At 45.0% G+C, this 13,474-nt stretch overlaps 1 protein-coding gene across 1 annotated transcript in view; it reads right to left on the minus strand.

Moving 5' to 3' along the window:
• Positions 1 to 9,838: 9,838 nt before the first annotated feature.
• Positions 9,839 to 13,474, minus strand: part of LOC311234802 (uncharacterized protein) — a gene marked incomplete at its 5' end in the record, with an annotated part of 13,778 nt that continues 10,142 nt past the window's right edge. The window contains 2 exons of the mRNA XM_084322046.1: positions 9,839 to 10,874; positions 13,223 to 13,378. Coding sequence (XP_084178172.1) covers positions 10,558 to 10,874; positions 13,223 to 13,378 — 473 coding nt within the window. The 3' untranslated portion in view covers positions 9,839 to 10,557. The remainder of the gene's footprint in view (positions 10,875 to 13,222; positions 13,379 to 13,474) is intronic.

Here is a 13,474-nt window from a genome sequence, read left to right on the forward strand (position 1 = left end):
CCCCCAGCTAGTTCCTCTCTGCCTCCCCCCAGCTAGTTCCTTTCTGCCTCCCCCCAGGTAGTTCCTCTCTGCCTCCCCCCAGGTAGTTCCTTTCTGCCTCCCCCCCAGCTAGTTCCTCTCTGCCTCCCCCTGCTAGTTCCTTTCTGCCTCCCCCCAGGTAGTTCCTTTCTGCCTCCCCCAGGTAGTTCCTTTCTGCCTCCCCCCAGGTAGTTCCTTTCTGCCTCCCCCCAGCTAGTTCCTTTCTGCCTCCCCCCCAGCTAGTTCCTTTCTGCCTCCCCCCAGGTAGTTCCTTTCTGCCTCCCCCCAGGTAGTTCCTTTCTGCCTCCCCCCAGGTAGTTCCTTTCTGCCTCCCCCCAGGTAGTTCCTTTCTGCCTCCCCCCCAGCTAGTTCCTTTCTGCCTCCCCCCAGCTAGTTCCTCTCTGCCTCCCCCCAGCTAGTTCCTTTCTGCCTCCCCCCAGCTAGTTCCTTTCTGCCCCCCCCAGGTAGTTCCTTTCTGCCTCCCCCCAGGTAGTTCCTTTCTGCCCCCCCCCCAGCTAGTTCCTTTCTGCCTCCCCCCAGGTAGTTCCTTTCTGCCCCCCCCCCCAGCTAGTTCCTTTCTGCCCCCCCCAGCTAGTTCCTCTCTGCCTCCCCCCCCCAGCTAGTTCCTTTCTGCCTCCCCCCAGGTAGTTCCTTTCTGCCCCCCCCCCAGGTAGTTCCTTTCTGCCTCCCCCCCAGGTAGTTCCTCTCTGCCTCCCCCCAGCTAGTTCCTTTCTGCCTCCCCCCAGCTAGTTCCTCTCTGCCTCCCCCCAGGTAGTTCCTTTCTGCCCCCCCCCAGCTAGTTCCTTTCTGCCTCCCCCCAGGTAGTTCCTTTCTGCCTCCCCCCAGGTAGTTCCTTTCTGCCTCCCCCCAGCTAGTTCCTTTCTGCCTCCCCCCAGCTAGTTCCTTTCTGCCTCCCCCCAGGTAGTTCCTTTCTGCCTCCCCCCAGGTAGTTCCTTTCTGCCTCCCCCCAGCTAGTTCCTTTCTGCCTCCCCCCAGCTAGTTCCTTTCTGCCTCCCCCCAGCTAGTTCCTTTCTGCCTCCAGCTAGTTCCTTTCTGCCTCCCCCCAGCTAGTTCCTTTCTGCCTCCCCCCAGGTAGTTCCTCTCTGCCTCCCCCCAGGTAGTTCCTTTCTGCCTCCCCCCCCCAGCTAGTTCCTTTCTGCCTCCCCCCAGGTAGTTCCTTTCTGCCCCCCCCCAGGTAGTTCCTTTCTGCCTCCCCCCCAGGTAGTTCCTCTCTGCCTCCCCCCAGCTAGTTCCTTTCTGCCTCCCCCCAGCTAGTTCCTCTCTGCCTCCCCCCAGCTAGTTCCTCTCTGCCTCCCCCCAGCTAGTTCCTTTCTGCCTCCCCCCAGCTAGTTCCTTTCTGCCTCCCCCCAGGTAGTTCCTTTCTGCCTCCCCCAGGTAGTTCCTTTCTGCCTCCCCCCAGCTAGTTCCTTTCTGCCTCCCCCCAGCTAGTTCCTTTCTGCCTCCAGGTAGTTCCTCGTCTCTTGAGCTCCGCCTCAGTGTCCCGCCTCCAGGTGTTCTTAGGCCGCCCTCTCTTCCGCTTCCCCTGGGGATTCCAAGTCCGGGCCTGGCGTGTAGTACTGGTAGCCGGTTTCCTCAAAGTGTGGCCTATCCATCCCCACTTTAGTCTCAGGATCTGCTTCTCTACTGGTTCCTGTCTTCCTTTCAGCCATAGTTCCTCATTCGTGATTTAGATTTTTATATATATATAAATTGTAAAGCGCTATGTAAATGCAGTCCATTTACCATTTACTTTATGTAAACAGTTAGTAACACTGCTGGATGTAAAAACATATGTATGCACTTATCTTACTGAAAGGGGCTTCCGATAAAAGCGCAGATCAAAGTTATATGTTATAAGGTATCATCATCATTAGGTGGCTTCTTCGTTCCGAAGGTTGCCTATCATCACTCTCCAACCCATTCTGTCCCCACTTCTTCTCTCCAACTCCGTGACTCCGCCTCTCACTCCGCTCCAATCACAGACGTCGTCTACCCAGCCTCTTCTTGGTCTTCCACTTCCTCTCTTTCCCTCCACCTTCCCCATCGCCACTTTCTTGAACATCTCCCCGCTGGATCCTCTCAGAACGTGCCCGCACAACTCCATCTTTCTCTCCAGCAGCTGTCCTCCTTGCATATCCGCTCTTCTCAGTACCTCCTCATTCTTGATCTTATCCTTCCATGCATCTTCCTCAGCGTCCACATTTCAAAAGAGTCTATCATCCTCTTTGCCTCTTCATTCAGCGTCCATGCTTCTGCTCCGTATGAAAAGACTGACATATCATATGCGTTTCCAAAATCCTGCTGGTCTTCGTTTTCCAACTTATGTTTCTTCTCAATAATTCCTTATGGTTCCAGAATGCGCCCTTTGCAATTCCGGTTCTTCTCTTAATGTCCATGTTAGCTCTTCCACCTTCACTGATCCAGCTTCCAAGGTACATGTACTCCTTCACTTGTTCAAGTTTTTCTCCATCCACCTGTATTTTACAAACAGTTCCTGGTGTTTTTTCAATGATCATTACTTTAGTTTTCTTTGTGTTTAGCAACATTCCATCGTTTTTGCATTCGACATTCAGCTTATTCATCATGTCCTGTAGATCTTCTTGACAGTTACAGACTATAGCAGTGTCATCCGCGTATCTTATATTGGTGATGTTCTCTTCGCCAAGTTTTACTACTTTCCCTCCTCTCAGACCTTTTTTCATCAGTGATTCACTGTACATATTAAAGAGTACAGGGGACAAGATGCATCCTTGTCTTACACCCTTCTCCACCGGGAAGTCTCTTGATTTCTCCTTTCCTATTCTAACATTAGCCTTCTGCCTCCAGTATAAGTTGGCAATTATTCTTCGGTCAGAAACTGGTATTTTGAATTCTTCCATTGTTCTCATCAATGTTGTACAGTATGTTCAACTCTGTCGAAGGCCTTCGTGAAATCGATGAAGCAAATATACAGCTTCTTCTGTTGGTCTATCGATTTTTCACCAATGATTCTGAGTTGGCAGATTGCATCTCTTGTTCCTTTTCCTTTGCGAAAACCCATTTGGCTATCCGAGAGCTGATGTTCAATTATGGGTTCTATTCTGTTCTTGATGATTTTCAGGAGTACTTTTGATGCATGAGATATCAAACTGATAGTCCTGTAATTGTTGCATTCTGTGGCTCTTCCGGTCTTTGGGATCGGAATGAACATTGATTTTAGGAAATCATTTGGAATATTTCCTGAGTTATAGATGTTGTTTACCAGTTTCACAAGGAGCTCGATGCATCTGTCACCAGAGTTCTTAATCAGTTCAGCAGGGATCTCATCCTCGCCGGGCGATCTGTCCGTGGCCAGTGACTTCACAGCCTCTTCAACTTCTTTTTTTCGTGATCTGGACTTTTTCTATCTCTTCTAGACTAATTCCTGTGTCTGATGTTCTGTTCTGGTCTTTGTATAGTGTTTCCACATACTCTGCCCATCTATTGATTATTTCCTTCTCGTCAAGGTATAAATTATGTTATTAATATTTATTGTTTCTACATGTTACAGTATGTAAGCTACTTGGTATGAAGCGCAGATTATTATGGCTACAGTATGTCAAGTGTTAGTTGGTTATTTCTTTTTTATGCTAGGAGTAGCAATTTGCACTCTCTCTTTATGCATAATGTCAATTGATTATGCAGCAGTAATGTATGCAGAGAAAGCTCAGAGGTACTTCAGAATAAATCTAAAGTTCATTATAGATTTGTCTTTGAATAGCGTCAGGTTTTTATATGCAAAAAGAGAGGGATCGGGAGACGATGTTCCTAGAAAATTGAAAAACTGAATCCGAGGCCGGCCCTTTAATCTCTGTACTAACAGCTGCCATCTCCTCCACCTCTTCATCTCATCCCCTTCCTATCTGGTTCAAAGAGTTTTACCTTTACTTACCCGCCATTATGATTGGTGGATGCTTTTATCCAAAGCGCCATGAGTGCATATGTTTTTAGCATGTCTGTCCCCCATTGGGAATTTAACCCTTAAAGCCCCCATGAAACGGCTATTTGATTGCGCACATACTGTATTTCTGTTTCCTGTAAAAACAGGAAGCTAGGGAGGGACTTGTTGTGGGATATTCCTTGGCGTTTACACTACTAGCCAATAGTGCTGAATGCGCATTACACTCGACCAATGTTAGCAACATACATTAGCAACGTTACGCGACATTAGTAATGTTAGCTAGCAAGCTAACATTGAACATTTGTTCATTTAGTTAAAGAGCTACAATCAGCTACAATGTGCCGTAAATGTGCTGTCTAGAAAGCGTTTCATTGGACGCAACATTAGTACCCCCCGCGTCTATGCCTTCTACAACGCTGTTCGGTTTCCGGGTTCCTCTGATTGGCCACTAAGCCCACGTGACCCTATGCTAGCACGCCCCCCTTATCGCCGCCAGTTATCGCGTACGCCCGCGCATGCGCATGAGCCGCGACAAGCGCCTTCAATGACAGAGCTCTCATATTTGCGAATGCATAAACTATATCTTAAATTATGGCTATGTGTCTAATATGGCCGTCGCTTATCAGTGACTTGTTTTGTTTACATCAGGGTGAACGCTGTTGCATTCGCAAATATGAAAGCCAGCAATACGCAGCTCCAGTTAACCTAATTTATACCGTAATGAATCATTAAAAAAATATACCGTTAACTGGAATATGTTGTTTCTTTACACATATGTTGGATTATGTAATTGGTTTGTCATGACAAACCAATAAAATATCGCTACTTTACATCAGGGTGAACGCTGTTACGCTGCCACCACCCACTTCAATGACAGAGCTCTCATATTTGCAAATGCATAAACTATATCTTAAATTATGGCTATGTGTCTAATATGGCCGTCGCTTATCAATTGACAGAGCTATCATATTTGCGAATGCAACAGCGTATCGGGCGTACGCGATAACTGGCGGCGATAAGGGGGGCGTGCTAGCATAGGGTCACGTGGGCTTAGTGGCCAATCAGAGGAACCCGGAAACCGAACAGCGTTGTAGAAGGCACATACGCGTACCCCCCCCCCCCCCCCCCCCCCCTCCTGTGCAGGATGACTCACCAACTGGCGTATAAGAGACAATCACTTATTGTCACTCCTCTCCCCTCAACCTCCGTCCGTCCAGGTCACTCAGGTCTGGCAGCCAACAAAGCCTCCTCTCCATCCCACGCACCAGGCTGTCGACCATGGGGCACCGTGCTTTCTCCACACTGGGGGCCGCGCCCGTGGAATCATCTGCCAGGGGCCATCAAGGCCTCAGTCTCCATTGCTACCTTCAAGGCCAGCCTTAAAACCCATTCGTTCGTGCTCTGCATTCCAATAGGGCCTTTTTTTTTTTTTTTTTTTTTTTATCTGCTCCTATGTTTTGTTTATTTTATTTTATTCATTTTAAATGTTTTTATGTTTTAAACCTTTTTATTCTTATCTTTTAATTTTTATTCAATTGAACGTTTTCTTGTTTTAAACCTTTTTATTCAATTTTTAATTTTGTTTTCCTTCTGCTGTGAAGCACATTGAGAGCTCACTGAGTTTATTAAAGTGTGCCATATAAATGAAATCTATTATTATACCTCACGTATAATACATTACATACTAACTGATACACGCGGTAGGTCAAGCAGACTATGAGCCTATACATTTCTTATTGTGGGTATGTGGGAATTGAACCCCTAACTCTCACTTGCTCTTTTCCAGCAATGCCCTGCTGCAAAGTTCCACACATTCACACATGGTACTACACAATGTTGGCCACTGAGCAGCTCCACTGGAGTAGTTGGGGGTTAGATGCCTTGCTCAAGGGCCACCATTCATTGACTATAATAGTGAAGTGTTACTCAGAGATTCAACCTGGCGACCGATTGGTCCACTGCCTCAAACATGTCATCCACTGATCACACTGAAATAATGAAGTATCTGGGTGTTTCTATCAGTGGTTTTATTATGAATATGACCATCCCTTGCAAAATTAGTAATGAAAAGAGAAACTGTGTTAATGATATTAATATCAACACATGCAGTGTCAAACTGCTAAACATGGTGTGGTGTAGGTGGTAGCCAGATGTTGTGGGGCAGGGTGTATGGAACAGAGTGTGGTAGCTCTTAGTAGATCCCTCCTGCTCTTGCTGATAACCCAGTTTCACACTTGCATACACCCTCTCACACACAGCATACAAGCACTCATTCATCTTCATACAGCTAGACATGCACACACACACACACACCCATACACACACACACACACACACACACACACACACACACACACACACACACACACACACACACACACACACACACACACACACACACACACACACTTACGCCCCCCCCCCCCCCTACTCCTCCACTGTTTATATTTTTTGTACATAGGCTGTGCATGTGTTTATTTGTTTATGTGTAAGATTCTTAACTGTGTTTTTATTTTTAATATATAATCTTTTTTTATAATAATCTGTTGGGGCCTCTTGGACCAGACATTGTAAATAAGAAACCTGTTTTTAATGTTTTATCTGACTAAATAAAGGTAATAATAATAGGTGGTGTTTTGTTAAACACAGTGTGATAGGTAACCAGGTGATAATGTGGGCCATGATGTGATAGGTAACCAGGTGATAATGTGGGCCATGATGTGATAGGTAACCAGGTGATAATGTGGGCCATGATGTGATAGGTAACCAGGTGATAATGTGGGCCATGATGTGATAGGTAACCAGGTGATAATGTGGTGCATGATGTGATAGGTAACCAGGTGATAATGTGGGCCATGATGTGATAGGTAACCAGGTGATGATGTGGGCCATGATGTGATAGGTAACCAGGTGATAATGTGGGCCATGATGTGATAGGTAACCAGGTGATAATGTGGGCCATGATGTGATAGGTAACCAGGTGATAATGTGGGCCATGATGTGATAGGTAACCAGGTGATAATGTGGTGCATGATGTGATAGGTAACCAGGTGATAATGTGGGCCATGATGTGATAGGTAACCAGGTGATGATGTGGGCCATGATGTGATAGGTAACCAGGTGATAATGTGGGCCATGATGTGATAGGTAACCAGGTGATGATGTGGGCCATGATGTGATAGGTAACCAGGTGATAATGTGGGCCATGATGTGATAGGTAACCAGGTGATGATGTGGGCCATGATGTGATAGGTAACCAGGTGATAATGTGGGCCATGATGTGATAGGTAACCAGGTGATAATGTGGGCCATGATGTGATAGGTAACCAGGTGATCATGTGGGCCATGATATGATAGGTAACCAGGTGATGATGTGGGCCATGATGTGATAGGTAACCAGGTGATAATGTGGGCCATGATGTGATAGGTAACCAGGTGATCATGTGGGCCATGATATGATAGGTAACCAGGTGATCTCTTGGAAGATCAACTCTTCTTATTTAGCCCCAACCAAACCATTATTTAAACAACTGCAACTACTCACAATTTATGAGGTCAACAAGTATCAAACAGGGATTCTTATGTACAAAGTAATTGGTCTTCCTTTATCTTTGCCTAATTTTTTTCAAACTTATTTTGATTTTAATTCTCATTATCATGCACATCTCACAAGAAGAAATAAAGACTTATGCATTCCTTTCTGTAGGACCTCTGTTGCCAAATTCTCATTTGTTTATCAAGGTGCAGTGATGTGGAATGATATACAAAATCTAATAGAAACATGTTCCACTTTAAATATATTTAAAAGTAAGCTTAAAAAAGAACTACAGATCCTGTAGTCTAGTATCCATGTGTATTTGTGTAAAGTCTTTTAAAAAAAAATCCCAACATTATAATAGTTGTATAATGCTGTATTGTATGTATCTGTGTGTATGTGGGGAGAGGGATATTTTTGTGTAGTTATCCTATATAGGTTTAAGAGGGGAGGTCGCTTATAAGCCCTTGGGTTTTTTTTTACCTTTCCTGCACATTTGAACTGTTCTTCTATTTACTTATTTTATCCCAGAATGTATGTTTGTAAGTGCGAATAACAATAATAAAAAAAAAAAAAAATAATAATAATGTGGGCCATGATGTGATAGGTAACCAGGTGATAATGTGGGCCATGATGCATGAAACACACAGTGTATGTGAGAGAACACAATACCATTTAAATGGTGTCAGTTCAATATACACTAAGGTAAGTAGGTAATAACAAAGAGACGGTTAACAGCGTTTACTTCAAATATTACCTTTCAACGTGACAAGGTCTCCCAACGGAGAGGAGTCTACTGTACGTGTACAATCGATTGTTTACCAAACAATACAGAAACCCAAGAATACAAAAAAAATAAAACAATGTACAGGCGAGAGAAAACGAGACTGGTGGGAAACCGGTGCGTCTAATTGATTAATTAATTAATCAGATCTGATCTACAGCTACACGTTGCACACTCGCACACAATATTGTTGTTCCGTTCACAAACACACACACGCAAGAAAAATGTAAATCAACGTAAAACACGGAATACCACGAAGCCGTCTCGGAACAGGCGAGTGTCTTTTCATTTGAATCGTAAAAAATAAAACTGCGATCATTCTTCCAAACATAAATACAGTCTGCAGTGATTTGGTTCTTCAACAAAGATGTGCCCTGCACATTACATTAAAAAAAAACATCTGTGAACCTTCTCACTGTACGTGACACAAAACATCTGTGAACCTTCTCACTGTACGTGACACAAAACATCTGTGAACCTTCTCTACAAATCCACGGAGTTTATCCAGAACTCAATATCCGGCTCACTTCCCAGTAGTGAAGTTGAGGGTACGGGCAGGTATATACAGAGAGGACCCTTCTCTTTCTTGGGCATGTGGTGTATACTGTACCGACCTATCAGCCTAATGACCACTGCCTTATAGGCGGTTACAGCGGAATTGTGTTGCTATAGGGAAAAGCTTGGACCCAAGTTTATTTCTTATTGTGGTGTTTGCTAATATCAATAGATGGCTTCACTGGAATTGTGTAAAATAAGTGTTAAATATCTCTACATTCCGACAGCCATCACTGATATAGAGTGTTTGGTCAGTAACATGGGTCTCCCAGTCCCTCCTGCTCTGCAGTAAACAGCCATCACTGATACAGAGTGTCTGGTCAGTAACATGGGTCTCCCAGTCCCTCCTGCTCTGCAGTAAACAGCCATCACTGATATAGAGTGTCTGGTCAGTAACATGGGTCTCCCAGTCCCTCCTGCTCTGCAGTAAACAGCCATCACTGATATAGAGTGTCTGGTCAGTAACATGGGTCTCCCAGTCCCTCCTGCTCTGCAGTAAACAGCCATCACTGATATAGAGTGTCTGGTCAGTAACATGGGTCTCCCAGTCCCTCCTGCTCTGCAGTAAACAGCCATCACTGATACAGAGTGTCTGGTCAGTAACATGGGTCTCCCAGTCCCTCCTGCTCTGCAGTAAACAGCCATCACTGGTATAGAGTGTCTGGTCAGTAACATGGGTCTCCCAGTCCCTCCTGCTCTGCAGTAAACAGCCATCACTGATATAGAGTGTCTGGTCAGTAACATGGGTCTCCCAGTCCCTCCTGCTCTGCAGTAAACAGCCATCACTGATATAAAGTGTCTGGTCAGTAACATGGGTCTCTCAGTCCCTCCTGCTCTGCAGTAAACAGCCATCACTGATATAGAGTGTCTGGTCAGTAACATGGGTCTCCCAGTCCCTCCTGCTCTGCAGTAAACAGCCATCACTGATACAGAGTGTCTGGTCAGTAACATGGGTCTCTCAGTCCCTCCACTCTGCAGTAAACAGCCATCACTGATATAGAGTGTCTGGTCAGTAACATGGGTCTCCCAGTCCCTCCGCTCTGCAGTAAACAGACATCACTGATATAGAGTGTCTGGTCAGTAACATGGGTCTCCCAGTCCCTCCACTCTGCAGTAAAAAGAAAAGAGAACCCTAGATATATATATTTTTTTAAACTTATGTCAAGAAATCTTGCCAAGCCAAATGTGCTTACTGCACTGGTATTTTACTTGTTTCAAGCACATATTTGCTTACACAACTATTACAAATTTCTTATTTTTGCAGTGAGAGTTCTCTCTCCTAATTGGATAAAGTGGGAACAGGATACCAGACAATGTATTCCCTGTTTACTGCAGAGCAGGAGGGACTGAGAGACAAACACTCTCTACTGTACCAGTGATGGCTATCGGGAGTGTAGAGCTATTATTTGAACACATTATTTTCACACCAAAAATACCATTTCTTAGCACCTTAACCCTTTCACTACCACTCTACCAAAGGGTTAACCCTTTCACCGCGACAATACAAGAAGGTTAACCCTTTCCCCTGCCACACGACAAAGTGTTAACCGACTCTGCGACGACGGGGAATAAACTCGGCCCCCCGTTTAGAACGACTACGACGTCGTCAAGTTGAAAGTGAGCCTCTATAGCTGACGGGAAATCAAATGTATAGTCTGTTCATCGGATGTCGTTCGTCGAAATCGTCTATACGGGGGGAGGGGTGGGGTTTCAGTGCCCCCCGAAACCGCCCCATCCATGACATCATCACTGCTTCTTCCCAAAGAACTTCTGGAAGACGGACTTGTTGCGCGGTGGGCGCGGCAGGCTGGCGTAGCTCCTCAGGGTGGCATCGTCCTGCATGGCGTAAGTGTCCTGCTGCCAGCCGGCCGCGCCGAGCCGAGGAGGAGGCTCAGAGTTCCTGCTGGTCGCGGTGGGCGGGCGGCTGTCGGACGGCTTGTCTCCTATTACTAGAGTTACGGAATAACTGGAGCCCACCTCCGGGGCTCCGCCCCCAACCTCCGGGGCTCCGCCCCCAACCACGGGGGGCTGGCGGCTCGGGGGCCTGATCCGCTGGTACGTCGCTGTGAGGAGATAGGATGGGAGACGGGAGGGTAAATAATAATAACATTAATACCAATGAATAATTCTACATTGCCTATATTTATTGTAACTAGGGATGTCCGATATTATCGGCCTACCGATATATTATCGGCCGATATCGGCATTCAAATGTGATATCGGAAAATATCTGTATCGGTTTTAAAAAAATAAAAATCTTTAGTTTTTTTGTTTTGCATTTCTATAACCTTTATTTACCCAGGCAAGCAAGTAAGAACAAATTCTGATTTTATTTATTGTCAAAAGTTTGCATAATGTTGTGTTAATTCCACAACAAGAGATATGTAATGTTAATTACCTGAAATTATTCCATTTTTTGGGGGGGAAACCTGCATATATCGGTATCGGTTGATATCGGTATCGGAAATTAAGAGTTGGACAATATCGGTATATCGGTATCGGTAAAAAGCCAATATCGAACATCCCTAATTGTAACGTATCATATAACCGATAGGGCATTACAGACCCTCACCTGCACCTTTGTTTGCACTGTTTATTTCTTTTCCCTTATATCTTTATATTCAGAGTTAATTATATTGTTGACACTGTTTATGTTTTCTCATATTTTTATATTCAGATCAAATTGTATCGCCTGTATTTATGTCTTTCTACCATCACCCTGCCCATACCTGTACCCCCCCCCTCCCCATGCCTCTATAATGCCTTACACTCAATACTAAGGGGATCAATAAAGGAATATCGTATCATTATTATTTTGATTTACATTGCAATTTTCAGAACATAGTTACAAAGTGATTAATAATAAACACAACGTAATAATAATACATGTCAAGTAAAGTCCAACAATACAGCAATAAAATCACAAGAGGAGAAATGACATAACATCGCAATAAACAAGTTAAGAAAAGAAAACAAGAATAAAACACGATAAAATAGGATTCCCTCAAAAAAAAAAGTCATTGTTCCCCTCGTGATTTCGAAGGCATGTGGTAGTTATATATAATGTTTAACTGAAACTGTGTAGCCCAGGTCTAACATCCCCACTAACAACACTACCAAAGTGAGAGGTTCATCAATAGACCTATCTCAAACCCTGCCCTCTTTTCTTGATCCTCCAATCACAACTGTCGCTTACCTCGGACAAACTTTGTCCGAGGTAAGCGACAGTTGTGATTGGAGGATCAAGAAAGAGGGCAGGGTTTGAGATAGGTCCATTCCCACGGAGAACACCGGTTCTAAATCATGCATCATGTACTCGTGGTACTACAGGTCGCGTCCTAAGTGCCTGCGTGACGTGTTTCTGTGTTTCACCAGCAGGTGTCACCGGCAGCTGTGTACGGTGCGCTCACATTACAGTACGCCGTGTATTCCAACGCCGTGGGACTACATTTGAAACTTCGGAGCGAGACGGACGCATATTGAGGCGGTGTTGTACTCTTACAGCGCCGTCAATTATGCTAAATGGAGTGCGTTTAAATAGCGCTTTTATCTGACCCACTTTACAAGTTATGCCTCACATTCACTCATTCAGAGAGGATCAGAGAGGATCTCTGTTTTCACAGTACTGTAGATATTTGCATATCGTGTATGTCACAAATGTAACACTACTGTATATCTGTTACTATCGTGTTACTTGTGTATGTCATAAATGTCATTATGAATTGAACATGGGGGACCCTGATGTAAACAAGACGAAAGTCTTTCTCTGGTCTGCATCCCCTTAACAATTGTGTGTATTGAGCCGTACTGTATTGTACCCATTCTGCAATCTGTTAAATAAAGTTTTCATTCATTCATCGGCTGGTTGGCTATGCTAACAAGGCCTGATCAGCATGAAATCTACGTGAAATCGTTCTTACCTGTGGCCGGTTGGATCCCAAAAAGGATTTCCCAGTTATTGATCGGCATCTGGTAGATCGATATGTCCATTGGCTGATGCTATATTCCTTTACTGCATACTGAATTCGGCGTCGCAAAAGGTATTCCATGCGATCTGATGAAGGCATAGCTTCACGCTAACAGAAAAAGTAGGCCTGAATGACATTTCTTTACATCCGGTCTGAAAACAAGGAGTACTCCTTTCTCGAGACAGCACCACTACCAGGATCTGGCCGGTAATGCACTTTTCCGAATTGTTGCGGGAGTTGTAGTATTATGTAGTATCACTTGGATTGACTTAATTATTGCCGATGCCTTTTGTAGACTACAATGGTTTTTTTTCATAGAAAAAAAGTCACCGGCCACTGTGGCCGGTAGAATGACGGAGTTACCGGCCACAGCCGAATTCTACCAGCATTTGGCCGGTGGCCGGTGTTAATGTCAAGCCCTGGTGGGGACAGTGAGGACTGACCTGACGTGAAGGAGTGGGAACGTTGCTTGCTGCTGAGCCAGTCCTGACCGCCGGCCGCGGAGGACGGAGGAGGAGAGAGAGGCCGCACGTCTCCGCTTCCACCACCGGAGGACAGTCTCTGGGACAACGTCTGTCTCAGGACGTCAAAGTCGCCGTCTACAGGAGGGGGACAGAGACAAATGATGCGGCGTTTGTTTTATTTCATTTTCAAACCGGGCGGCCTTTATTTATTTATTTATTCATGCAGATGTT

Source organism: Notolepis coatsorum (genome assembly GCF_963971535.1).
Source record: "Notolepis coatsorum genome assembly, chromosome: 9".
NCBI lineage: Eukaryota > Metazoa > Chordata > Actinopteri > Aulopiformes > Paralepididae > Notolepis > Notolepis coatsorum.